This window comes from Danio rerio, chromosome 10, assembly GCF_049306965.1.
Source record: "Danio rerio strain Tuebingen ecotype United States chromosome 10, GRCz12tu, whole genome shotgun sequence".
Taxonomy (NCBI): Eukaryota; Metazoa; Chordata; class Actinopteri; order Cypriniformes; family Danionidae; genus Danio; species Danio rerio.
The window spans coordinates 47,345,490-47,373,314 of record NC_133185.1 but is presented as its reverse complement, the minus strand read 5'-3'; the positions used below and the strand labels follow the sequence as shown (position 1 = coordinate 47,373,314).

The following is a 27,825-nucleotide window of genomic DNA, read 5'->3' as shown; positions in this document are numbered from 1 at the left end:
ATCGCTCCGGTCTCCCCCACAAGTCGTGGTACAGGTAAATTGGGTAAGCTAAAATTACCATTTTGTGTGTGTGTGTGTGTGTGTGTGTGTGTGTGTGTGTGTGTGTGCGTGTGCGTGTGCGTGTGCGTGTGCGTGTGCGTGTGTGTGTGCGTGTGTGTGTGCGTGTGCGTGTGCGTGTGTGTGAATGAATGAGTGTGTATGAATGTTTCCCAGTCATGGGTTGCCGTTGGAAGGGCATCCGCTGTGTAAAACATATGCTGGATAAGTTGGTGGTTCATTCCGCTGTGGCGACCCCTGATTAATAAAGGCACTAAGCCGAAAAGAAAATGAATGAATATTTATTAATCCAAATGTTACATTTTGTGTTTGGATCATTATTGATTGTATTTTTTAATAATTATTAGTCCTTAGTTTATATTTTGTTTTATACATTTAATTTTTGGTGTGATTGGTTGTTCTTCGTTATTTAATGGTCATTTGTTTTGTTTTTGTACTATTTCTATAATTATTAATCCACATGTTATTTTGTTTTGGGGTTATTATTTCTATTTTATGTATTTGTTATAACTATATATCAATATTTTTTTGTTTCGTTATACACACTTATTTTATTATGATTGTAAATTATATTTTTGTCATTTATTGGTCATTAATTTTGATAGTTTGATTTTTACCATTTTTATAATGATCAAATGTTTTTGGATTGTTTCTTTTTTAAATCTGTTTTTATAGGTATTAATCTATAATTTATATTGTTTGTTTTTTTTAATGGGATTGGAAATTACAATTTTTTTTCTCTGTTATTTGATGTTAATTTTTTTGTTTTTGTTTTGTTTAATCATTTTTATAATTATAAATCCAAATGTCATATTTTGTTTTTTAATTATTACATTTTCAAAATGTTAACATTTTTATAATAATTGTTCCATAATTTATAATTAGTTTTTTATACTACATTTAATTTTCGGTGTGATTGGATTCTTTTTTTTTCTTCGTTATTTAATAGTCATTTGTTTTGTTTTTGTACTATATAATTATTAATTCAAAATATTGTTTTTAATAATATTAATTGATCATAATAATTCCTTAAATTTATATAGCACTTTTCTGGGCACTCAAAGCACTTTACACATTGGGGGTATCTCCTCATCCACCACCATTGTGCAGCATCCACCTGGATGATGCATGGCAGCCATATTGCGCCAGACCGCACACCACACACCAGCTGATTGGTGGAGAGGAGACACTTATGTCTCCATTTATGATATGAGGATGGTTAGGAGGATAGACAGTTGCTAGTGGGCAGATTTGGCCAGGATGCCGGGGTTAAACCCCTACTCTTTTTCAAAGGAAATCCTGGGGTTTTTACTGACCACAGAGAGTCGGGGCCTCGATTTAATGTCTCATCCGAAAGACAGATTTAAAAAAATATATATATTTATTTGATGTATTTTTGTAATTATTAATTCATATTTTCTATTTAGTTTTATACTCTTATTTTACTTTATTTTATTATGATTGTAATTTTTTTATGTTTATAATTTAATTTATGGTGTGGTTGACCATTTAATAGTAATTTTTTTGTTTGTTTAGGGTTTTTTGTACTGTTTTTATAATTATTAATCCAAATGTCATATTTTGTTTTTATTTGATGTATTTTTATAATTATTAATCCATAATTTATATTTAGTTTATAAATTAAACACTTATTTGAATATTTTTTGTGATTGGAAACTAGATTTCATTATTTAACGTTCATTAGTTTGTTTCAGTTTTCTTTATATATATATATATATATATATATATATATATATATATATATATATATATATTTATATATATATATATAAATCCAATAACTATATTTATTTTTGGATTATTAATTGTATTTTGTTAACTATTGATTCAAAATTTATATTTTATTTTATACACATTTTAGTGTACGGTGTGTTTGGAAATTATCTTTTTATCTTTATTTAATGCATTAATTTTGTTTGTTTTTAAAATATTTTTTAATTAATAATTCATATTTTAAAGTTTGTTTTAAACACTTAAAATGCCATTATTAGAACTGTTTCGTTAGTTAGTAATCAATTTTTTTTCTTTTTTTTAATAATTATTAATCCATATTTTTGTAGTTGGTTTTCCACTCTTATTTTAAGCTTATTTGTGATTATTATCCAAGTTATTTAATATTTGTGCTTCTATCATAGTGACACAAGCAATGAGTCCTAAAAAATATGCACGTAGGCGCGTAGCGATTGGTCAGTCTAGGGCGCGACTCACGGTCAGCTGACTGTAGTGGGTGGGGCAGATTCGTACAATGCAGGAAGTGTTACGATTTTACAGCTAACGTGATCACATCAAGCTTTGTTTTCACAGTGTGTAAATATGACGACAATATTTGACATAAATAAATCGAAGCGTCTTTTCAAAGCATAGAGGAGCGCGGAGGAATCAGGTATGACAGCTATTTGACGTCCATTACGGGATAATCTTAATGTCATTGTTTGTGTTTGACTGGCCTGTCAGTAATGCCCACCAGACTCATTCAAGTCAAAGGTAAAGTTTATAGTCAGGTGTTATAAAGTCTGAAGTGCTAAATTTACATCTCATGCATATTAATGTGTTGCTGTGTACACGATGAAGCCGCGATAAAATGTGTTCAAGCTATTTAGCAACGCCCACAATGTGTAAATGCCAATGAATAACGTTAGCAAACAATATCGCAACACAAGTGGTGTTTATACTATGAAAAAACAATAACATCTGTGTCTGATGCGAGAAATGACATCTATTAGCATTTACTGAAACGGTATCTTTATTTCAAACTCTGATAGTCAATATGGAATCATTTTTGTGCCAATAAGAATGAACGTAACTTTCTAAAACTGAACGTAACTTTCCAAGAAACGATCAAAAATATGCCACTGCAAAAAGAAGAAAAACACAATGAAAACAAAAATATGAACTCAGTCGCACGAATTTAACATGCTCTTCAAATATGCTTCATTCTTTGTTAATGATTTTCAAAGAATCGTTTTCGTGAATCATGGATTTTGAATGCGTTGCCACAGTTTTCGCTTACGCTTCGTAAATTTTCGTTTGCTGTTTTGGCACAAACTTCTCGTGGGGGCGGGCTTAACAGCGATCTACACTGATTGGCTAATGAGCTTTTGATGGACAGTTGCTCTCTGACCCGGAAGCACAGACGGTGACGTCAGTGGCGCGCATATCGGAAAGTTGTTGCGGTGTGCAATACGTCGTGCTTTATGTTAAGTATTAATGTTAGCATTTTACCTACGGTCGTCTCTTAGTTTCTAAAGATGACCTCCCGGGAGAGACACGGAGCGGTGCCATCATCTTCCACCTCAGCTTGTCCCTCAGGGCAGCTTGAAGTAAGTTCGTGTTGCTAAAGTAACTTTTATCAATAACAACAATAAAAGTTTTATTCATGTACAGTGTGCAACAGTTCTGGCTTTTTAAACACTTTTATTGTTTAAATGTTGTGTTTAGAAACGTTATACATTTTTGGTTTATTGTGTAAAAATGTGTAATGTATATCAAGATACAGTGTATAACCGTTAGATGTCAATATAAATAGATATTGCCTAATTGCCTTCTTTTCTTTTAATGCTACTTGGTCAGGACCGAAGACAAATGTCACTTTTCCAGGTAGGCACTGAATGATTGCATATAAATTCTAAAGCTTAATTATGGTAAAACTGGTTTGTTAGTCCTTACCTTGGCTTAAATGTTCTAGGAGCTGTTCAAAAATGTTTTAACTACACATTAATGCTTACTTGGTAATGTTTATTCCTGCAGCAACAAGTGCAAGAAGACATTTTACAGCGTATGCGGACAAAGTTTAACTTGATTTCTCGGAATGAAACTTTAGACTTTGAGTACCTCCTGGATACTGCTAAACAGCAACTGGATTTGGCCATTACTGCATCAAATCATCTCAACATCCCAGAAGCTTTAATTACAGGTCTACAGGAGCTAATAAACATAATTAATGTAAATGTAAGTTCTGAAGAAAATTCAACAACTGCATCTGATATTGTAACCTGCACTTGGGGAAACGTGGGGCGCCCCCGTTTGGATATCAGAAGAGAGGACCTTGAGGAACTCCTTCATACTGCCCTCCCTGTAGAGCATCTTTCTCGGATTTGTGGCGTTTCCAGAAGAACAATGAACAGAAGATTGAAGGAACACGCCCTGTCTGTCAGAGACTGCTATTCCAACATATCAGATGAAGAACTTGATCATGTTGTGAGATCAATAAAAATAAGAATGCCACATGCTGGCTACAGACTAATGAAAGGGGAGCTTTTGGCTAGAGGGCACCGGATACAGTGGAACAGAATGAAGGCATCTATGCAACGGGTGGATGGAGCTGGAATTTTGGCCAGAATGGTTCAGCTTGGTTTTATAGCTCGCAGAAGTTACTCTGTCCCTGCACCATTGTCCCTAGTTCATGTGGACACCAATCATAAGCTAATCACGTAAGCACACTTGCACGTACACATATACAGAAAATCTCATCTTTTCCTTTATACAATGACACATGTACACACATTAAACATGCCTTCAGAAATACCCTAAACAAAATGACTGCAAACAAACAGCATAGTCTTTTGTTTATATTTTTGTTTTCTAGATTCAATATTGTGATATTTGGTGGGATTGATGGTTTCTCAAGAAAGGTACTGTTTGTCAAGCTTTGACTTTGTTCTGTTTTGAAACTTAAAGGGATATTTCCCCAAAAATAATTTACGTAGCCTCCACTTGTTCCAAACCTAAACACCTGTAATGGGCCGTTCACATTTTAACAATAATTATAATGATAACTGTAACTTTAACTCTATATGCATCTACACCAGTGAACAAAAACAGTAACATTGTTTATTTTAAGCCTGTGCGTTGCAGTGTTCCCAGTCACTAAAATGAATATAGATGACCTGCTGCTGAAGCTTTCGTTTTATTTTCAAATGTATTTTCTCCAAAATATGATAGCAAAGACTGGATGCTCTCTCTCTGCTGGCTGAAGGTATGCTCAATTGTCCAAGCTGTAAAGCATATATTTTGCCAGCTTGCTTAAGTCAAGTGTTACATATATAATATCTCACAGAAAACACACTGCTTTCTGACCACTACAGTCTTTAATTCAGACATAAAACCCGCAGCACGATCACCAATAGTCAAATGTTACCTGGCAAAAAAATGTCTGATAGTATAGTTTTATCATTCATCAGCTGGAAGAAATTTTGAAAGTGATCCCAAAGATATTGTTCTCTGTATCATTATCGTTTTAGTTATGGTGTGAACCCTGCTATTCTCCTGAATTATGAAAGATTTTCAAAACGTTATTTTTTATAGTTATCGTTATAATGTAAATGGCCCCTAAGATTCTCTTTTCTGCTGAATGCAAAAGAAGATATTTTGGGTAAACAGACAGTTGATGGTAGGCATTGATGTTACATTTGGATTACCTCCTGGATACTGCTTAGCAAGAACTGGAACTTTGGCGATTACTGCATGAAATCATCAGTCAACATCTAGGAGCTTTAATTACAGATCTACAGGAGCTACTCTGGAAATCAGTGGCTGCTGTCAACTGTTTGGTTTGCAACATTCTTAAAAATATCTTCATTAATGATCAGCAGAAGAGAGAAATCTGGGACAAGGCTTGTCTGAGAAACTGGGCAAAATAGATATGTGATACTGCTTGCAACACTGGTCTGTACAATGTATGTTTAAAGTGAATTTTTTAAAATGTATATTTAAATGTTTCTCCTGAACCCCCTTTTTTATAGATCCTATACCTTGATGCTGCTGAAAATAACAAGGCATCAACTGCTTTCTTATTCTTCCTGGAGGGTGTTCACAAACATGGGTGGCCTTCAAGGTAAGAACACTGTTAATACGTGTCGTTTATGTAATATCTTAGTCTTTTTTAGAGTCAACATCTTAACTACATGTTGTGTGATATCAGTGTGTGGTACTATATTTGCACAAAGCAAATTCAAAGAACTGAGTGAATTTTAATATATTGAATACTTCACAAATGTAAGTTATGGTGTTTTTAAATCTTGCAGTGTTCTGTTTTTACAAAAAGTGACCTATGTTTATACATTTTCAAAGCTAATGACTTTAATATCCAGTTGCAAATATTTCTTTGAATGAAACCTAACTTTAAATGAATATTCCCTAAATCTTTTCCAGAGTACGTGGTGACCAGGGAGTTGAAAATGTGGACATTGCGCGTTGCATGTTCTCAGTACGAGGAACTGGTCGAGGTAGCTTCATTGCCGGAAAAAGCGTTCACAATCAAAGGTGCTATTTTATGTTATTTTTGTTGGGGTCCAACAACCACTAGCTTGATAACATTTTTTCGGACATGTTAATGTGTGGCATTACATTATACCATAGTCTGTTTGCTGTTTTGTAAGCATACTAAACAAAAATCTTTTTTTTTTTTTAAGAATTGAGCGCCTGTGGTGTGATGTTTGGTCAGCGGTCACTTCAAAATATTATGAAATCCTGCATGCAATGGTAGAAGATGGAGTGCTTGATTTATCAAATGAATTACACCTCTTTTGTGTGCACTACACAATTCTTCCACGGCTGAAATCTGACCTGAAGTGCTTCATTGGGAGCTGGAACAACCATCCTATCAGAACCGAAAGAAATCTTTCACCAAATCAGCTTTGGTACATTGGAAAGTTGCAGACACCAGTGACTGAGCCAGATGTAGAGGTATTCTTTGTTCATCTCTAAAATTCTTAATTTCATCACCCTCATTTCTTTTTTTAATTTTAAATTATTTTTGTGTGGATCTTACGGTATTTAACGTAATGTCTTTATTACAACAAAAGCGCTTCAGAAGCATGGTAGCAGACTTAAAATAAATCTAAATCTGCCTAACTTTATCACTTGTGATGGGTATAAATTAAAAACACATCTTAAAACCAGATTTAAACATAAAAAATCATTGACATTATTTCAAAAGAGCTGGCAACTTTTTCACCTACTTAATGTTTCTTTGATTTTGCAGACATTAGAGCATTTGTGCCAACAGCAAACTGATACTGACCCAGAAGATGGTGTGGTGGTTCCAGAGATCCAATGCCCTTTATCTGAACAGAGCCTTGCTCTTCTGCAGGGATTAATTGATCCCTTGACATCATCTTTGAATAACCGAGAGCTCTATGTCCAGTCACTTGATATTATTCAAAGACTGCTTTATTTAACAATTCACTTTTAACAAGGAAAACATACAAAAACACATGTAGTTCCATCAGAAATTGAATTTACAAGAATACACATGTAATGTTTATGTAAAACTTACGTCATAACAATGTTTTGAAATCTTATAAGCCACTCTTTCGAAAATAAAACAAATGATTAAGTGTAGTGTCTCTCTCTTTTTTCAAAAGCTCCAAGTCCAATTAAAAGGACAAAGGAGTATATTAACAAATCTGTTTTAAACCCTGTAAAAGTAAGCTCCCTGTTGCACTGCAATTTTCATGTTCTCTTTAAATTCATTTAAACTTGTTGAATGTGCAGTGGGAAATGTGATTGTCTGGGTGCATGCACTGACCACAGGGTAGCAAATTCTGTGGTCTGGCATACGTTCCATGCATGTATGGTCAAATAGAACAGTGATTTTAAAAGCTTGTCTTTCTGAAAGAAGCAGGTGCACGTGTGCTTGACCAGTCAGCCACTGCATTACTTTTGACACACAAAGTGCCTCCTCATCCTCAGGATCTCCATCTAGGGCAGTAAACATACATTGTCTATTTAAGCTCTAAAAATAAGCATCTGCCTCTCAAACGTTTTGGAATAACAACAAACTTACCTTCGAGTTCCATAAGAAAATCCTGGAAGTTATTCAAGATTTGCATTTCTTTGCTGTGCTTCAGAGTGCCACTCTCACTCATTTTGGGGTCAAGATGTGATACGATGTATTGAGAGTCCACCTGGAAAAACAAGAAAGATGATAAGGTAAGTTAAGAGGGGGAATAAAGACATCATCTAAAGAGCATTCTGTATGCAGCATTCAAATATTTTCTCTAACACAGTGGTTCTCAATTCCAGTTCTGCAGACCCACTGCACATTTTGTATGTTTCTTTCATCTGACACACTTGGTTTAGTTCACGGAGTGGTCTCATAACAAGCTCATGACCTGAATCAGGTGCGTAAAAAAAAACAAGTTGATCATAGTTCCATTGGTAACATTGGTTCTAACATCAACTTACAATACTTTTGGAAAACGCAGCCCAGAACAGTGGGCCCCCAAGACCTGAAATGAGAACCACTGCTTCAACATTTTTTACAAAAGTTATGCACCTCACCTGATCATTGCCACCTTCAAAAACAAAGAGGCTACGGCAAACTTCTTTGTTCTTCTCCATGATATCCACTAGATGGTAAAGTTGCAGACCCTCACGGAGCTGTTGAAGCATATGAGTCCGTCGAGCAGCGGCATGCATTGCAATTGCTCTTTATAGAACAGAAACAAACATTGTTTTACAATCTCATTATTAAACTTGCATTGTTTAGAATATAGACTTAAGGAATGCATAACATGATACCTCTTTATATTCTCCTTGTTTTGCTCATTTATAGGGCCAGTGTAGCCACAGCTCATTATTTGATCACTGTATTTCGACAGGTCTGAAGTCTCCTCGATCTAGACAGAATTGAAGATTTTCTTGAAACATTTATAAAAGGTACATGGCAACAGAAATAAACTACAGAATTACAAATTGTTTTCAGATATACCAATTTAATCAGTGGTGAATATTCCATGTCATTAACATTATCCACCGTGATGTTTTCAAGGTTTCCACTTAGAAGGTAATTGTAACACCATTCCTGTAAAAATCGTGGAGCTGGACCACCTTGCGCGAGACTTACGGCAAATATTTCCCCAGCAACTCTATAACAATAACAACAAAATTGTGAAATACAACTTTAACAGTCAGCAAGTACATTTTCAACTCATTGTAGGAGCCATTTCTATGCTTTGTTATTTGTGTTGTATGGCACTAGAGAGTGTAATACAACAGATAAGATAATGTTAAAAAAACACCTTTATATTTATCTACAGAAAAAAAGAAGTACTTAATTTCCTGTATTTACAAATTCCTCATGCAAGTCTAATCCAAACCATGTTCTATTAACTTTCTTTAATGACACTTACCGAAATAGGCCATTGTCAAGGTCATTTATTGAGTACTTTGGCATTTTTCCTTTACCATCCTCTCCTTCGAAAAGCCGAGTCTCTATACCACTAATCATTTCTATAGTTAAAAAATTAGCAAAATTCCAATATGAAGACACCAAACAATCTGACCAGAACATATTAATTAACATTGCAAATGTTTTGTGATCAAAGGTATCAGATGCAAAAATCCTCACCGGTCAGAAATTCTTTACGCAGAGCTCCTGTGTCAACTCCAGCCTCTCCCAAGAATGTAACTTTTAAAGTATTGATTGGGGAGCTGAGCTTTTGACGCTTCCACAGTGACATACCTCTTTCTAAGAGGTTCATTCTGGACACACAGATACTAAATTCTTTAGTGGTGTCAACACGTGCAGCTATCCATCGCAGTACATCCTCTTCACTGTCAAATTGTAAAAAAAAATAAGAGTGTTTTAGACAGCATTGTGATATACCAGTTATTTTTAAAAGTACTTTATTAATTAAAATATTGCATACAATTACCATGACATTTCTTCTTTTTGTGGCTCCATTACATCAGGGCTTGGACAGTTAAGTGGACTAAAGAGAGAATGCAATCATTTACCAGTGAAAATGTAAACCAGTGGTTATGTAAAACAAACATTTTTGATTTAATAAGAAACTAATATGCACAATGCCACAAATGTCAACTGCTATGTACTGTAAACATAACTTGGAACATTCATAATCTTTAACTAACAGGACATAGGCAGCATATCACATAATGCACCACAAGATTACATTGTTGATTCTGTTCATAGCATTACCATTACCTATCTAAATCGCCACAAAAACTGGCATGTAGCTCCAACTCCATCACAGGAAAACTTTGCAGACAAACAGGACACTTTGCCTCTGTTGACTAAAAAGCATGTAATGATGTAAAATCCACATTAAAAGAAGTAAGAATAATGTCAACCCAAGCAACTGGGTGATTACCTTTTCTTCAGTAGCAGGAGATAAATCGGGTGAATCAGGAGGTAGATTGGACAGCTAGAAATAGACAAAACATTTGACATATTTCCACATGAATCTTACAGAATACTCATTAGGTTTATTTAAACAACTTATCTTACCTCTGGTTCTGAGTCTGTAAGTGTCTCATATTCAGCAGTGTTGCATTCCTTTATGTGCAGAGCAAGAATCTGTAGTGGCATAGATTTGAAGCATTTCTTACATTCAGCTTTAGGCATCTGAGAGAACTCCTGGGCATCAGATGGTAGTGGTGACAGGTCAAACTCATCTTGTAAAGGAACAATATACAACATTGTTTTTCCCCCTGCAGTTGCACTTCTAATTGTGCTGCCACTGTATCCTTCAGACTCCGGAGGAACTAAATTTAACCTTCGTCTTCCCTGTCCACCTGAATAAATAAAAATGCAAGTGCTACTTTGTTATTATAGTTCCTTCTAAGATTGTTTACAAAATGAAAAAAAAAAATACATATTAAAATAAACTGACAATAAAAATAATAATAAAGCAAGACTTTCATGCAATAATAACTCTAAAAATTATCTTCTTATGTTTTAAAATGTACATAAACAAATGAAATTCACAAAACTATTTGCACTGTGTGATAATGTAAAACAGGTCCCTTTGTGTTACTGCACAGATCATACCAGTTGCTTTGTACAGAAGCCAGCCTCCAGATGCTGACTTCATTTTTGGGTATGCATCACTGAACAGGCTAGAGACCTAAAATACACAGACAACTTCAGATTAGAAAATAATTATTGTTAATAATTATTAATACAGTTGTTTATAACTAATAGGCAAAGCTGTTTAATAAACGTATGGCGTATAAACATGCATCACCTGTGAATGTGTCAAGTCATCAGGCATAGTGACATTCCGTTTACCCAAGCCAGCTTGCAAAAGTTGCACCTCTTCAGCTGATGAAGGGACCATGTCTGTATTTTTACTCAAAAGAAACACTGAAAACACAAAAGGTTTCCATAGTTTGTTGAGCTTCGCTGGTCTGCTAAAGCTGGGTAGCCGTCTTTTTGAACCACGCTTAAAAAATCCAGGGAAAGACCTTCAATAATTTGAAAATAAAAATTACTAACGTTATTGAATTATATTTAATACATGGATATGTTTATTGGGAACACAACAAAACCTCAAAAATAGCCCCTAACTACTACCACTGTTCTATGTATAGTGTTAAAATGTATTATAAATAGAAAGTGTTGCTATTTGTTATTGTCATGACTGCAAAACTGAAACCTGGCCATCTCTTGGTCCACTGTTTGACTCTGTCCCGAGTGCTGACCCTGCCTTGTGCTGGTTTTCCCGAGCGACTGGTTAAGAATTTCAAGGATGTTATGTACAGCTGCAGATGCAGCATCTGCACCAAGATTAATGCCTTGCTGTAGAATATAAAGACCAGTTTGATACCTGCACTACAATGACACGTCCTTAAGTATAACTGTATAATACAGCAATCTACCTAAAATTAAAACAATTAAACTACATGACATAACATCAGTGCACTGCAAACTTGTGAATAACAACAATAACCCGCAAAATAACTTGCACACTGTACATGAATAAAACTTTTATTGTTGTTATTGATAAAAGTTACTTTAGCAACACGAACTTACTTCAAGCTGCCCTGAGGGACAAGCTGAGGTGGAAGATGATGGCACCGCTCCGTGTCTCTCCCGGGAGGTCATCTTTAGAAACTAAGAGACGACCGTAGGTAAAATGCTAACATTAATACTTAACATAAAGCACGACGTATTGCACACCGCAACAACTTTCCGATATGCGCGCCACTGACGTCACCGTCTGTGCTTCCGGGTCAGAGAGCAACTGTCCATCAAAAGCTCATTAGCCAATCAGTGTAGATCGCTGTTAAGCCCGCCCCCACGAGAAGTTTGTGCCAAAACAGCAAACGAAAATTTACGAAGCGTAAGCGAAAACTGTGGCAACGCATTCAAAATCCATGATTCACGAAAACGATTCTTTGAAAATCATTAACAAAGAATGAAGCATATTTGAAGAGCATGTTAAATTCGTGCGACTGAGTTCATATTTTTGTTTTCATTGTGTTTTTCTTCTTTTTGCAGTGGCATATTTTTGATCGTTTCTTGGAAAGTTACGTTCAGTTTTAGAAAGTTACGTTCATTCTTATTGGCACAAAAATGATTCCATAAGTCAACAGCATAAACAAATCCGCACAATAGTGCCACTCTAAAACAACCCAGGTTTGAGTCGTTTACCTTTGCTAATAACTTTCTTCATATTCTAGATATAAATATTAAATTAACACGTTGGTTGTTTATTGAAAAAAAATATAGATTTTTAAAAAGCATGTTTTTGTGACTGTCGAAATAGAGTAGTGATTTCAGTGATTATTTTCATATACTAGTTATATACTTGATATACACAAGTTAAATATGTAAAATAGCCTTCTGAGTCTTTTTTTTCTGTTGTTTCCACCTTTATTTTTAATTTTACAGCATGTCCACTGTTGTGGACCACAGGGGCATTTTATTTCGAAACGACCGCCAAACTCAAACTATACAGGATGTTCAATTCAATTCAGCTTTATTTGTATAGCACTTTTACAATGTACATTGTGTCAAAGAAGCTTCACATAAATGGTCATAGTAACTGGATCAGGGTAGTTCAGTTTTTTGTGTTTAAGTTCAGTTCAGTTTAGCTCAGTTCAGTGTGGTTTAAAGTCATTACTGAGAGTCCAAACACTGAAGAGCAAATTCATCGATGCATAGCTTTACAGATCCTGAACCATGCAAGCCAGGGGCGACAGCGGAGAGGGAAAAAAAACTTCACCAATAGGAGAGTGAAGAAAAAAAACCTTGAGAGAACCAGACTCAGTTCGGCACGACCATTTTAATTTCTCCGCTGGCCAAAAGTCTTGTGCAGAGCTGCAGTCTCAGAGGTGGAGGCTGGAAGCTGGCCTCAGCAAAGACTCATCTGTCCCTGGAGCATCACTGGAATCAGTCTCATACTCTCCACTCCCCTATGACCAACAGCGCAGCAGCAGCTCAGGATACGGCCTGGTCCCGGATATGGACACCTTGGGATCATCTCGTCGCTGGTCTTGGATCCAATCAGTGACTCTGCATTATCTGAGGACCTCAGGATGTGTTTCCCCAGGTGGAAATGGAGAATAAAGAGAATAATTAGCGTAGCTGCTGTTTATAGAGTATATAAACAAGACGTAGAAACTTGTGTGGAAACTTGCTAAGTGATGCATTGAGTGTACGCTTTACTAAACATATAGGTCTTTAATCTAGTTTTGAACTGGGAGAGTGTGTCTGAGCCTCGAACATTATCAGGAAGGCTATTCCAGAGTTTAGGAGCCATAAAGGAGAAGGCTCGACCTCCTTTACTCGACTTGGCTATATGGCTGTAAAGGGACATTAATCCAATATTGATTTAACGAAAACTGAACAAAAGCCATTCTTTCCTTTTGTATTGAAATTCCTGAAACAGTTTAGTCTGAAAGAGATGAACTAAAAAAAAAAAAAAAGAAGTGATGTTAATCCAAAACAAACTCAACACAAAAGTGATTTAAAACTGATTGTCGTTCTCTAATTATCTGACTGTCAGACTCTAAATCAGAGTCTCCCTCAACTATCTTATAAAGAATCCTCTCTGCTTCAGTTCTGCCTCCTACAACATGCAGTCATTAATTACATTAAGATAGTCCCGGTGTCCACTATAGGGGACATTCACAAAAGGATGATATTTTGAAACACAAACAAATTAACAGCTTTAAAAACTAAATGTATTGTTCCTGACACTTTAATAAACAAGTATATATGTAATAATAATAGTAAAAAAAATGTTTAAAAGCTAAATTTGACATGCCTCTCTCCTTCCCATTAAATGTGCTTTATTGTACGCCGGCCATTTTGGATGCAGTGTAAGAAGTCGTTCCTAGCATGCCAGACAATCAAATGGCATATCTCTAGAAAGCCCAGGATGTCCTCTGAACAGTACAACAGGACTTAACAGAGTAGCTCAAAAAATTAATGAAAACACAATGCCCACTACAGAGGACACAAGTCAATGGGCAGGGTCTCGGGAGGATATAATAAAACACTACCTGACAAAAGTCTTGTCGCCTATCCAAGTTTTAGGAACGACAAATAATAACTTGACTTGTAGTTGATCATTTAGAATCAGAAGTGGCTTATATGAAAGGCAAAGGCATCTAGATTACGCTTATTTGACCAAAATAAAATATGAGCATGCCTTGATTTTGAATGATTTAATTAGGACAGTAAACTCTCAGAAATAATGGTAAGCCAGCTGTCACTTGGGTGGTACCTTTTCAAAAGCTGCACATTTGTACTTGAAAGGTCCATATTGGTACCTCAAAAGTACATATTAGTACGTAAAAACATTAAGAGGAACACTTTTGTGCTTTTTATGTACTAATATGTACCTTCAAGGTTTTAATATGGACCTTTTACAAATTTGTACCTTTTGAAAAGGAACCAGCCCAGTCACAGCTCGCATACCTTTATTTTTGAGAGTGTAAGGTCTGACTCTGCTTAGACAAAAGTCTCATCGCTGAACAGAAATAATGTCCAGTATAGAATATAAAGTCCTGCTGCAGTGGAGACAGAATGAATATTGTGTCTGACTCCATCATGAGCTTGGAGGACTGCATCCATACATCTCTGACATGACTCAAATCACTGATTAATAAAGTCATCTGGAACGGCAAAGAAAGCGTTCCTGCAGGACTCCTAGAGCTCATCAAGACTCTTTGTGTTCATCTTCAACGCCTCCTCCTTCATCTTACCCCAGACATGCTCAATAATGTTCATGTCTGGTGACTGGGCTGGCCAATCCTGGAGCACTTTGACCTTCTTTGGTTTCAGGAGCTTTGATGTGGAGGCTAAAGTATGAGGAGGAGCACAAACCTCTTTTGTGTAATGTAATGAACAGCACAAATGTCTTGATACCTCAGGCTGTTGCAGATCTCTCGCACACCCCCATACTGAATGGAACCCCAAACCACAATTTCTCCTTCACCAAACTTGACTGATTTCTATGAGAATCTTGGCTCCATGCAGGTTCCAGTAGATCTTCTGCAGTATTGGTGATGATCAGGATGCAGCTCGACAGATGATTCATCTGAAAAATCCACCTTCTGCCACTTCTCCAAATGATCAACTAGAAGTCAGGTTATTATTTGTTGCTCTTACAACTGGGATCGACAATTTAGATATATAATGAAAATTATATCTAATATATTTATTTAATTATTTATTTATTTATAAAGGATAAACCATTATGAAAAATAGATCAAGTAAAAAAATAATAACCCAAAAACAAAATAAAGCTCTTGGATTAACAAATAAATAAAATCAATTAAAAAAAACTAATGACCATTAAATACATTTTTTTCATAATTCCTTTTTAAAATGTTTTTGATTTTGATTCAAATTTTTGATTGGTTTTTATTGATTATTTGTCAGAAATGCAAATGAGCATTAAAATGATGCTAAAAATAATAATAAAATAAAAATATAAATAAAATATAAATTTAAGATATAAAATGTAAGTTATTATCAATAATTAGTCAAGCAGTGGCGCAGTGGGTAGTGCTCTCGCCTCACAGCAAGAAGGTCGCTGGTTTGAGCCTCGGCTGGGTCAGTTGGCATTTCTGTGTGGAGTTTGCATGTTCTCCCCATGTTGTCGTCGGTTTCCCCCACAGTTAAAATACATGCGGTACAGGTGAATTGGGTATGCTAAATTGTGGGTAGTGTATGAGTGTGAATGAGAATATATGGGTGTTTCCCAGTGATGGGTTGCAGATGGAATGACATCTGCTGTGTAAAACATATGCTGGTCAAGTCGGCGGTTCATTCCTCTGTGATGACTCCTGATCAATTAAGGAACTAAGCCGAAAAGAGAATGAATGAACATGAAAAATCATGTTCATCAGTAAGAGTTTACCAGCAGTGGCTCCAGCGAGTGTCAGCAGGATGTGTGCATTAGTCATTCATTGTGTACTCAGACATAGTGCTTGAGGTTTGTGTGTGTGTTTGTGTGACACATGTGTGTGCAGGAATCAGCATGTCTGAACACACGGACTGCAGTGTGTCGTCAGAGGATCGAGTTCGGGCTCTCACTAAACTGGGCAGCTCAGTGGACGTGAGCGAGGATGTGCCGCCGCGCAGATACTTCCGCTCCGGCATGGAGATCATCCGCATGGCCAACATCTACGCCGACGAGGGAAACGTGGAGCACGCCTTCATCCTGTACAACAAATACATCACGTAAGAGATCAACAATCACTGACGCTGCTGCATTACTGCTCACTCGCCTGACGGACACTAAAGGGCATTTCTAATGCTGTGAAAATGAGCCAAAAAGCTGTTTAACAGAACAAAGTATTTCCTGTAATATTATTTCTTCTGGATATAGTCTGATTTATTTTTATTTTGGCTATAATAAAAGCAGTTAAAATTTTTTAAAATCATTTTAAGGTCATTATTATTAGCCCCCTTAAGCAATATTTGTTTTCAGTTGACTCCAGAACTAACCACTGTTATACAAATAGACTTGCCTAATTACCCTAACTTTACCCTAATTAACCTAGTTAAGCTTTTAAATGTCACTTTAAGCTGTATAGAAGTGTCTTGAAAAATATCTAGTCAAATATTATTTACTGTCATCATGGCAAAGATAAAATAAATCAGTTATTAGAGATGAGTTATTAAAACTATTATCTTTAGAAATGTGTTGAAAAAAAAGAGAAATTAAATATAAATTGGGGAAAAAGATAGACGGGGGGCTAATAACTCTGCCTTCAACTGTATATCGATATAACAAATAACCCCAAAACAAAATATTACATTTAGATCTACAATTATTAGCATAGATAAAAAACAAATAAAACGAATGAACTCAAAATAATAAACGGGGGGGTCGGGGGGTTGGGGGTTGAGGATAATGGGACAAATCCAAAACCACCCAGTTATACAGAGTCCAGAAAGGCTAAAACAAACTGTATGTAAAAAAACACACACACACACGCACTATAGCACCAAGCAAGTGACACACATACACAGACAGCATTACACTCTCTCTCTCATTCACACACACGCGCACACACACACAGACAGCACAAAACTCTCTCTCATTTGCACAAACACATAGACAGCAACAATCAAGTTAAATGCAGCATCACGCTCTCTCATTAATGCACATACATCTTTCAATAGTGTAAGCTAAATAATCTGCCAATTGGGTAAGCTAAATAATCTTGTTTCCACATTGACATAAGATTATTCTGCTTACACTATTGGCACATTATTTAGCTTGTTTTAAGGAAAAAATAATGGATCGGGTAGGGCAGGGGTTCCCAAACTTTTCAGCCCGCCACCCTCAAAATGACAATGCCAGTGACTCACGACCCCTAGTATCCTCTGAGGTGGTTATAAATACAGAAACTATGCATGCAATGGTGCACACACACCAACAGGCCCAAGTCTATTCTTCGTTTAATTTTTTTTATTGTATGTCAGTGCTGTAAATGTGCCAGAAAGTTTAACCTGGTGATATAAAATCAATCTGCTGCATAAAGACGCTATTGCTGTCTTTAATATAATGTATTACCCCAGGGGTCGCAATCCAATAGAACTATTAGCTACTATACTAACTATATATTATATAGTAACTATAAACGATTATGTCTCTTCAGTTGGTTATGGATAAAATATGGTAAATCTTATCGTTTAATAAAAATAGATTTTTGGCAACCCCCTCTACTCAATGTCCCGTGACTCCTCAGGGACCACTTTGAGAACCACTGGGGTAGAGAAATGTCCTCAAGCCGGGATTCGAACTCTGGACGGCCTGACGTACTACTGCACCATATGTCGGCGTGATAACCCTTAGGCTATTGCACCGACAAAGAAAGTTCTGCTGTATAGTGTAAAAGCCTGATTTGAGGTGTTTTGCTGAAAATGTATTAAAAAATATCAATATTAAATATAACAAACATTATAATCGTGACGCATGAATAATTAATATTCCCCCAAAACGTATTGTTCATGCATTTTCCTTTTATTTAGGTTGTTTATTGAAAAACTTCCCAAACATCGGGAATACAAAACCGCCAACATTCCTGAGAAGAAAGAAACGATGAGGGTAAGATGTGCTCTTTTTTTCTTCTAGAAATTATATATTAAAAGTTTTAAAGCATTTGAAGTTTGTCAAGCTAACAGATACCCCTGTTTTTCTGGCACAGAAATTAAAGGAAATCGCCTTCCCGAAAGCCGAAGAGCTGAAAAAGTTGCTTCTCAAGCAGTATGACAAAGAGCACGCTGAATATCTGGTGCGAAAGGTGGGTTACTGGGACATTTAGGCGCCCTAATTACCTTTAGTTTTTTTTAGATTTGACCTTTTATGTGTGATATCTCCGTTTGTGTAAGTAAATGTTGGCAAAGATTGAAATATCAAAGAAAAAGGATTAATAAATTCATCGTCTCTCAAAAAAAAAAAAAACTTCCAATACTTCTTACTTCCAGCTTAATTTCTTTAAAAAATGCTTAATTTGCATAATTTCTGATTGTGGTTTTCATTAAATGGCCAGAGTAGCGTCATTTGAACAATCAGAGTAGAGTGGAGCCATCTGACCAATCAGAGTAGAGCCGTCTGACCAATCAGAGTAGAGTAAAGCAGAGTAGAGCCAGCTGACCAATCAAAGCAGAGTAGACCCATCTGACCAATCAGAGTAGAGCAGAGAAGAGCTGTCTGACCAATCAAAACGGAGTAGAGCCGTCTGACCAATCAAAACGGAGTAGAGCCATCTGACCAATCAGAGTAGAGTAGAGTAGAGCCATCTGCCAAATCAAAGCAGAGAAGAGCCATCTGCCAAATCAAAGTAGAGAAGAGCCATCCGACCAATCAAAGCAGAGAGGAGCCATCTGACCAATCAAAGCAGAGAGGAGCCATCTGACCAAAGTAGAGCCATCTGACCAATCAGAGTAGAGCAGAGAAGAGCTGTCTGACCAATGAAAACAGAGTGGAGCCGTCTGACCAATCAAAATGGAGTAGAGCAATCTGACCAATCAGAGTAGAGTAGAGTAGAGCCATCTGCCAAATCAAAGCAAAGAAGAGCCATCTGCCAAATCAAAGTAGAGAAGAGCCAGCTGACCAATCAAAGCAGAGAGGAGCCATCTGACCAAAGTAGAGCCATCTGACCAATCAGAGTAGAGCAGAGAAGAGCTGTCTGACCAATCAAAACAGAGTAGAGCCGTCTGACCAATCAGAGTAGAGCAGAGTAGAGCCATATAACCAATCAGAGCAGAGCCATCTGACAAATCAAAGCAGACTAGAGCCATCTGACCAATCAGAGCAGAGTGGAGATATCTGACCAATCAGAACAGAGTATAAATGAACCATCTGACCAATCAGAGTAGAGAAGAGACATCTGACTAATCATAGCAGAGTAGGACCACCTCAGCTAATTAGAGCAATGTCATCTGACCAATATGAGTGTAATAGAGCCAGCTGACCAATCAGTGTAGATTAAGGCAAAGTAGAGCCATCTGACCAATCAGAGTACAGCAGTGTGGAGCCATCTGACCAATCAGTGTAGATTAGGGCAGAGTAGAACCATCTGACCAATCAGAGCAGAGCAGAATAGACATCTGGCCAATCGGAATAGAGCTGAGACATCTGACCAATCAGAGAAGAGTGGGACCAGCTCACCAATTAGAGAGGAGTAGCACTACCTGACCAATCAGAGTCATCTGATCAATCTGAGCAGAGTAGGACCACCTCACCAACCAGAAAAGAATTGGACTACCTGACCAATCAGAGCGAAATAATACCACCTCACCAATCAGAATGGAGTAGGACTACCTGACCAATCAGAGCAGAGTTGGACCACCTCACTAATCAGAAAATAGTAGGGCCACTTGACAAGTTATAGCCATCTGACCAATCAAAGCAGAGTAGAGCCATCTGACTAATCAGAGCAGACTAGGCTCACAGAAAGGCGGGGTTTAGCGAGACTGAATTCTTGAACTGATTGTTTCAGACGCTGTGAACATGTGCTGTCGATCAAAGTTGCATGTAAAAGTGTAGGAGACCTCCAAAACAAAAGGAGAAACTGTAGAATATCCAGTGCAGTGTGAAAGTCCAGCTGTTGCTGTGTGTGTCTGCTGTCAGAGAGCGGAGGATGCGGCTCGGGCTGTGGAAATGTTGAAGCAGCAGGAGCAGGAGGCTCAGCGGCAGAGACTGGCGGAGCTGCAGCAGCGGCAGCGTGAGCAGGAGCAGTTCAGCGCCTTCGAGGAGATGATCCGCCGCCAGGAGCTGGAGAAAGAGCGCCGGCGCATCGTGCAGGAGTTCAGCATCCCAGTGTCTCCCACTGCTCCAGACGTACTGCTGCCGGATGTACACGGACCCCCACAGGCCTCACTCTCACCCCAGACGCCCCCTGCAGGAGCCACTAACCATCAAGGTTATTTTACTACACCAAAACTAAGACTCAAAAACATCAGATCTGGGGGAGGTCAGCCTAGCCTGTCTCGATTCCCGAGGCTCTGCATTGATTGTGGAAATACATAATTCACCAAAAATAAATGAGTATGATGGACTATGATTGGCAATGAAAATTCAGAAATAAACATACTAAGATTCATGGACAAAAAAAGTATTATCTGAATAAATTAAATAAATATTTGCAAAAATAATAATCTTTTTTAAAATTATTAATAAGCACACATTTTGTGGAGGAAAGTCGGACCTACGGCTATTTAGGGAAATAACCGTAAATGCCATTTTACAGGAAAACTGTAAACTAGCCAAATTTAACTGCATCTGTCATCTTTAATATGAAGACGTTTGTCTTAATTGCTCATAATTTTTACTTTTATTCCAGTTGTGTTTGTGTGCTTTTTCCTTCAGTGACTGTTCAAGCAATTATTACTATTATTAATAAGTGGTTTGCATAAATGTTAATGTACAGGGCATCCGGAAAGAATTCTTAGCGCTTTACTTTTTCCACTTTTGTTTATGTTACAGCCTCGTTTCAAAATGGATTAAATTTATTTCCTCAACATTCTACACACAATCCCCCATAATGACAATGTGAGAAAAAGAGTTTTTTTAATTGTTGCAAATTTATCAACAATAAAAAAGCTGAAAAGTGACATGTACATCAGTATTCACAGGCTTTGCTCAATACTTTGTTGATTCACCTTTGTCAGCGATTACAGCCTCAAGTCTTCTTAAATATGATGCCACAAGCTTGGCACACCTGTCTTTGGGAATTTTTGCCCATTCCTCTTTGCAGTTCCTCTCAAGTTCTATCAGGTTGGATGGGAAGCGACGGTGTACAGCCATTTTCAGATCTCTCCAGAGTTGTTCAATAGGATTTAGGTCTGGGCTCTGACTGGGCCACTTAAGGACGTTCACCGAGTTGTTGTGAAGCCACTCCATTGCTGGAAGATGAAGCGTCGCTCCAGTCTGAGGTCGAGAGCACTCTGAAGCAGGTCTTCATTCAGGATGTCTCTGTACATTGCTGCATTCATCTTTCCCTCTATCCTGACTAGTCTTCCAGTTCCTGCTGCTGAAAAACATCCCCACAGCATGATGCTGACCCCACCATGCTTCACTGTAGGGATGGTATTAGCCTGCTGATGAGCGCTGCCTAAAATTGTTTCAAAGAGTTCAATTTGAGTCTCATCAGAGCAGAGAGTTTAGTTTCTTATGGTCTGAGAGTCCTTCAGATGCCTTTTGGTAAATTCTAGGCGGGGAGTGACTTCAGTCTGGCCACTCTACCACACAGGCCTGATTGGTGGATTGCTGCACAGATGGTTGTCCTTCTGTAAGGTTCTCCTCTCTCCACAGAAGAACGCTGGAGATCAGAAAGAGTGACCATCGGGTTATTGATCACCTCTCTGACTAAAGCCCTTCTCCCCCGATCACTCAGCTTAGATGGCCGGCCAGCTCTAGGAAGACTCCTGGTGGTTCCAAACATCTTCCACTTATGGATGATGGAGGCCGCTGTGCTCATTGGAACTTTCAGAGCAGCAGAAATGTTTATGTAACTTTCCCCAGCCTTGTTCCTCGAGACAAACCTGTCTCAGAGGTCTACAGACAATTCCTTTGTCTTCATGCTTGGTTTGTGCTTTGACATGCACTGTCAACCCTGGGAGCTCATATAGACAGGTGTATGCCTTTTCAAATCATGTCCAATCAGCTGAATTTACCACAGGTGAACTCCAATGAAGCTGCTGAAACATCTCAAGAATGATCAGTGGAAACAGAATGTAGTTGAGCTCAATTTAGAACTTCACGCTAAAGGCTGTAAATACTGATGTACATCTGATTTTTCAGCTTTTTTTATTGTTAATAAATTTGCAACAATTTCAAAAACTCTATTTTCACATTGTCATTATGGGGTATTGTGTGTAGAATGTTGAGGAAATAAATGAATTTAATCAATTTTGGAATAAGGCTGCAACATAAACAAATGTGGAAATAGTGAAGCGCTATCAAGACTTTCCGGATACACTGTAAACTTTGCCTGCTCTGAGCCTGTCCTTTTCACTCTAAACTATAAAATTATACTAAACTATTTAGTCATATTAAAACTATAATCACTAAAAAATAATTATATAAAAAACTAAATAAAGAGGTGTTCACAAAATTAAAATGAAGCTAAAACTAGCACAGCCATTAATGAAACAAGATAACTGTTGCAGCAGCTTAATGTCGAAGGCTTGGCATCTCAACGCACGTTTTTACGCACACAACCAATGTCCAGTCTTGCTTCCTCTTCAAGTTTAAATTCACTTTATTTAGCTTATTATAAATACATACTTGCAATTAATAATGTTGAACCCTTTAGCGACCTCAAAGGTGTGTGAGTTTGGTGTGGTAAAAACTGCATTCGTTCCCTTCCTCAAGTCTTCTTCTTTCATGCAAGAAACACCGACTCTAAAACCCTATGTGCACATATTGCCCCCAAGTGGTGACAGCCCAAATTACATTCAAGTCAACATATAGGCTCCTACAATAACTAAACTAAAATTTACTGCAAATTAAAAACACAATTGAAATAAAAACTCATGGAAAAATGTTGATCAAAGTTGGATTTAAATTGCAAGAGACCTCCAAAACAAAACATTTAAAATGTCATAATCAGTGCAGTGGGAAAGTCCAGCTCTTGATTTAATTCAATTCACATTTATTTGTGTTGCGCTTTCCACAATAATTATCCTGTCAAAGCAGCTTTACAAAACGTGCACAGCTATAACTAATAACTTTAAATAAGTAACTGAAATAAAACTCATTTAAAAAATCAAAGCTATAATAATAACCTTGCAAATTCTGCATCTCCAGGCCTGCCGGCGTTTGACCGCTCGCTCAAGCCCAGTGTCCCAGTCAGTGCAGGACACAGTGAGTTTTCCTCCGTTTGCACTTCCATCACTGACTCATTACACATATTGGTGTGTTCTGTGATTACGCTGAGATTATATGGTGTTTGTGTGTTGTAGGTGCGTTGGTTAATGGCTTACGACAGCTCTTTGTGCCCGCTGAGCTTTGCCAAAGGTTTCTAAAGCTGGCAGAAACGAACACTGCTAGGGCGGTGGAGACCTGCGGGATCCTCTGCGGAAAACTGGTACATGCAACACACCAACATTCATTCATTCATTTTCTTGTCGGCTTAGTCCTTTTATTAATCTGGGGTCGCCACAGCGGAATGAACCACCAACTTATCCGGCACATTTTTACTCAGCAGATGCCCTTCCAGCCGCAACCCATCTCTGGGAAACTTCCACACACACATTAACACACGCACTCATACACTACGGACATTTTAGCCTACCCAATTCACCTGTGCCGCATGTCTTTGGACTGTGGGGGAAACCGGAGCACCTGGAGGAAACCCACGCCAACACAGGGAGAACATGCAAACTCCACACAGAAACGCCAAATGAGCTGAGGCTCCACCCAGCGACGTTATTGCTGTGAGGCGACAGCACTACCTTCCTGTAGCGGAGGCGGCACGGTAACTCAGTGGTTAGCACTGTTGCCTCACAGCAAAAATGTCGCTAGTTTGATTCCTGGCTGGGTCAGTTGGCGTTTCTGTGTGGCATTTCCGCATGTTCTCCCCGTGTTGGCGTGGGTTTCCTCCGGGTGCTCCAAACACATGCGCTATAGGGGAATTACATAAACTAATATGGCTGTAGTGTATGAGTGTGTGTGAATGTGAGAGTGTATGGGTGTTTCCCGGTACTGGGTTGTGGCTGGTAGGGCCTCCATTGTTTAAAACATATGCTGGAATACTTGGCAGTTCATTCCGCTGTGTCGACCTTTAAATAAGCTGAAGGAAAATAAATGAATGAATTTAATGTTAAGTTCAGTGAGCAGATTTCAGGATTCCCCTATTCATTTAAATAGGGCTTTGGTTTTAGATGAGCTCCCCGGAGGCATTGCAAATATGGCTTCCAAGTGAACTGGCTATCCTTTAAAGGGACTGTGAGCCTGTGCCCCACTCGATATTCCTTTTAATTTGGCTACCCTGTTGTTATCTGTTAGAAGGAATGCGCCAATAGAGCCGCCATTTTAGTACAGGGTAGCGCTCCTTTGAAATGAATGCAGGACCAAGCTGCAGTGGAGGACTGTGGCCATTCAGAGCCAGAGATATACACATATACACATATATCTATGATCGGGAGTTTTCCCGGAGGTCAGTGTGCAACTTGTTTTTAAATTACGAAGCTTATAATTTTACATCACTTTTCTACATTAATGGATGAGTGACCGCACGGGCATTCCTGACAAAAAGCTTGTGTTTGTGTGTACAGAAATGTACTATTCACCCTCCCTGTTAAATTTCATAGATATATACACTTGATATCGCATAGGGACCCTGAGCATGCGTCAATAGCGCCGCCATATTGGTACAGTGCTCCCAGGACAAATGTCATTCAACCGCACTAGTCAAGACAGTGTTATTACGTGAAGATGCGGGACTTTAGCGATGTCTACGGGTGTAGTAACGAGCAAACAAAGAAAACAAAGCACAAAGGCAGAACATTTCATAGGTAATATTAAGTTTTTTTCTGTTTTTTCTTGAATAAAATCAGCAAACAATGCAAAATAAATATGACAATGAGATGCTGCGCTGCCAGAAACTTGTGTTATTGTCGGCTAACGTTAGTGAAAGAGACGTTCGGGCATTCATTCACAAACGAATCGCTCCCTCCGTCAGTATGAGAAGTGAAAGCAGGAGAGGAGCTGTGTTTCAGGACATGATTAGATTAAATTTAACAGGGAGGGTGAATAGTACATTTCTGTACACACAAACACAAGCTTTTTGTCAGGAATGCCCGTGCGGTCACTGATCCATCAATGTAGAAAAGTGATGTAAAATTATAATTTTCGTAAATAGAAAAAAAAAATGACATACTAACATCCAGGAAAACTCCCGATCATAGATATATGTGTATATGTGTATATCTCTGGCTTTGGATGGCCACAGTCCTCCACTGTACATTGGTCCCGCATTCATTTCAAAGGAGTGCTGTACCAAGATGGCGGCGCTATTGACGCATTCCGTCCAATAGACAATAATAGGCCAGGCGACATCTAATGTATATATCTATGGTTAAATTTGGTCTAATCCGTGTCCTGAAACACAGCCTCTCTCCTGCTTTCACTTCTCATACTGACGGAGGGAGCGATTCGTTTGTGAATGAATCTCCGTTATGAACGTCTCTTTCACTAACGTTAGCCGACAATATTACAAGTTTCTGGCAGCGCAGCATCTCGTTGTCATATTTCTTTTGCATTGTTTGCTGATTTTATTCAACAAAACTAGCATAAGCCGAGCGTTTAGTGTGAGTTGGAGCTGCTTTGCCGTATGGTGAATGCAGTAAGTGACTGTTATCATCAATAACGTGACCTGATTAGCACAAAAGTTTACAACATACAAAAACATAAATAACTAAATCTTACCTATGAAATGTTCTGCCTTTTTTTGCTTTGTTTTCTTTGTTTGCTCATTACTACACCCGTAGACAGCACTTAAGTCCAGCATGTTCATGTAATAACACTGTCTTGACTAGTGCGGTTAATTGACACTTGTCCTGGGAGCACTGTACCAATATGGCGGCGCTATTGATGCATGCTCAGGGTCCCTATGCGATATCAAGTGTATATATCTATGTTAATTTGGAAATACATCATCATAATGACATAAATCTGCAGCAACTACTGATGTCCTCATGAGAACACGGTGCGGTTTGCTTGTATTTGCAGATGAAGAACGCCTTCACCGTGACCCACGTGATCGTGCCCAAGCAGTGTGGAGGACCAGATTACTGTGACACGGAGAACGAGGAGGAACTTTTCCTGATCCAGGATCAGAATGATCTCATTACGCTAGGGTGGATTCATGTATGATGTGCAGTGTTAAAAGGAGAGTTCACCCAAAAATGAAAATTACCTTATCATTTACTCTCCCTCATGTGGGGTTAAACCTTGAGTTTCTGTCTTCTGTTCAACACAAAATAATCTATTGTGAAGAATGCTGGTTACTAAAATACCATAAGTCAATGGGTGCAATGAGCATATTCAGAATATCTTCATTTGTGTTCAACAGAAGAAAGACACTCAAACATGTTTTGAAGAATGTTAGAATCCGGTAACCATTGACTTCTATAATAGGCAAACAAATACAATGGAAGTCAATGGTTACCGATTTTTATCTTTCATCAAAACATTTTCATTTGGGTTCAGCAGAAGAAAGACACTCAAACATGTTTTGAAATTTTGAAGAATGTTAGAAACCGGTAACCATTGACTTTTATAATAGGAAAACAAATACAATGTAAGTCAATGGTTACAGGTTTTGAACTTTCTTCAAAATGTCTTCATTCGGGTTCAACAGAAGAAAGACACTCAAACGTTTATAATTTTTGGTGAATGTTAGAAACCGGTAACTGTTGACTTCTATAATAGAAAAGAACAAATACTATGGAAGTCAATGGTTACCGGTTTTCAACTTTCTTCAAAATATATTCATTTGTGTTCAACAGAAGAGACACTCAAACATGTTTTGAAATTTGTAAGAATGTTAGAAAGCGGTGACCATCGACTTCTATGATAGGAAAACAGATACTATGAAAGTTAATGGTTACCGGTTTTCAACTTTCTTCAGAATATCTTTATTTTGGTTTAACAGGAGAAAGACCCTCAAACATGTTTTGAAATTTTATAGACTTGTTAGAAGCCGGTAACCATTGACTTCTATAATAGGAAAACATATATTATGGAAGTCAATGGTTACCGGTTTTCAACTTTCTTCAAAATATATTCATTTTTGTTCAACAGAAGAGACACTCAAACATGTTTTAAAATTTTTAAGAATGTTAGAATACCGGTAACCATTGACTTTTATAATAGGAAAACAAATACAATTTAAGTCAATGGTTACAGGTTTTCAACTTTCTTCAAAATGTCTTCATTCGAGTTCAACAGAAGAAAGACACTCAAACATGTTTTAAATTTTTGATGAATGTTAGAAACCATTGACTTCCATAATAAGAAAACA

The 27,825-nt window shown here is 37.6% G+C and overlaps 3 protein-coding genes across 6 annotated transcripts in view; 2 read left to right on the top strand and 1 right to left on the bottom strand.

Annotated features, from left to right (window-relative positions):
• Positions 1 to 2,351: 2,351 nt before the first annotated feature.
• Positions 2,352 to 27,825, top strand: part of stambpa (STAM binding protein a) — a 29,569-nt gene continuing 4,095 nt past the window's right edge. The window contains 8 exon segments of the mRNA NM_200498.1: positions 2,352 to 2,461; positions 16,312 to 16,522; positions 18,323 to 18,398; positions 18,499 to 18,594; positions 20,427 to 20,718; positions 23,607 to 23,663; positions 23,762 to 23,886; positions 26,532 to 26,669. Coding sequence (NP_956792.1) covers positions 16,320 to 16,522; positions 18,323 to 18,398; positions 18,499 to 18,594; positions 20,427 to 20,718; positions 23,607 to 23,663; positions 23,762 to 23,886; positions 26,532 to 26,669 — 987 coding nt within the window. The 5' untranslated portion in view covers positions 2,352 to 2,461; positions 16,312 to 16,319.
• On the top strand, positions 3,214 to 7,417 carry LOC141376471 (uncharacterized). Of its 2 annotated transcripts, none has more exons than XM_073915211.1 (8): positions 3,214 to 3,398; positions 3,649 to 3,675; positions 3,826 to 4,508; positions 4,664 to 4,709; positions 5,820 to 5,911; positions 6,229 to 6,339; positions 6,649 to 6,762; positions 7,061 to 7,417. In XM_073915211.1, the coding sequence occupies exons 1-7, from the start codon at positions 3,327 to 3,329 to the stop codon at positions 6,743 to 6,745; spliced, it is 1,128 nt and encodes a 375-aa protein (XP_073771312.1). In that variant the 5' UTR covers positions 3,214 to 3,326; the 3' UTR covers positions 6,746 to 6,762; positions 7,061 to 7,417. The 2 variants fall into 2 exon arrangements, with proteins under 2 accessions (XP_073771312.1, XP_073771311.1); XM_073915210.1 differs by having other exon boundaries at positions 6,489 to 6,762.
• On the bottom strand, positions 7,231 to 12,042 carry LOC141376470 (G2/M phase-specific E3 ubiquitin-protein ligase-like). Of its 3 annotated transcripts, XM_073915207.1 has the most exons (15): positions 11,858 to 12,042; positions 11,481 to 11,623; positions 11,070 to 11,289; positions 10,874 to 10,949; positions 10,331 to 10,617; positions 10,194 to 10,247; positions 10,028 to 10,116; positions 9,738 to 9,794; positions 9,431 to 9,636; positions 9,213 to 9,312; positions 8,792 to 8,948; positions 8,602 to 8,699; positions 8,362 to 8,509; positions 7,865 to 7,985; positions 7,231 to 7,779 (listed from the first exon to the last, which is right to left on the bottom strand). In XM_073915207.1, the coding sequence occupies exons 1-15, from the start codon at positions 11,927 to 11,929 to the stop codon at positions 7,490 to 7,492; spliced, it is 2,118 nt and encodes a 705-aa protein (XP_073771308.1). In that variant the 5' UTR covers positions 11,930 to 12,042; the 3' UTR covers positions 7,231 to 7,489. The 3 variants fall into 3 exon arrangements, with proteins under 3 accessions (XP_073771308.1, XP_073771310.1, XP_073771309.1); XM_073915209.1 differs by lacking the exon at positions 11,481 to 11,623; XM_073915208.1 differs by lacking the exon at positions 11,481 to 11,623 and having other exon boundaries at positions 11,070 to 11,188.

What these genes read in the sequence shown, in the direction of transcription:
- LOC141376471 (XM_073915210.1), top strand. Translation starts at nt 3,327, where the DNA reads ATGACCTCCCGGGAGAGACACGGAGCGGTGCCATCATCTTCCACCTCA. An exon ending in AAACATGGGTGGCCTTCAAG is followed by an intron (nt 5,912 to 6,228) that starts GTAAGAACACTG and finishes AATCTTTTCCAG; the next exon opens with AGTACGTGGTGACCAGGGAG. An exon ending in TGACTGAGCCAGATGTAGAG is followed by an intron (nt 6,763 to 7,060) that starts GTATTCTTTGTT and finishes TTGATTTTGCAG; the next exon opens with ACATTAGAGCATTTGTGCCA.
- LOC141376470 (XM_073915207.1), bottom strand. Translation starts at nt 11,929, where the DNA reads ATGACCTCCCGGGAGAGACACGGAGCGGTGCCATCATCTTCCACCTCA. An exon ending in GCGTAAAGAATTTCTGACCG is followed by an intron (nt 9,313 to 9,430) that starts GTGAGGATTTTT and finishes TTTTAACTATAG; the next exon opens with AAATGATTAGTGGTATAGAG. An exon ending in CTTGACAATGGCCTATTTCG is followed by an intron (nt 8,949 to 9,212) that starts GTAAGTGTCATT and finishes TTATTGTTATAG; the next exon opens with AGTTGCTGGGGAAATATTTG.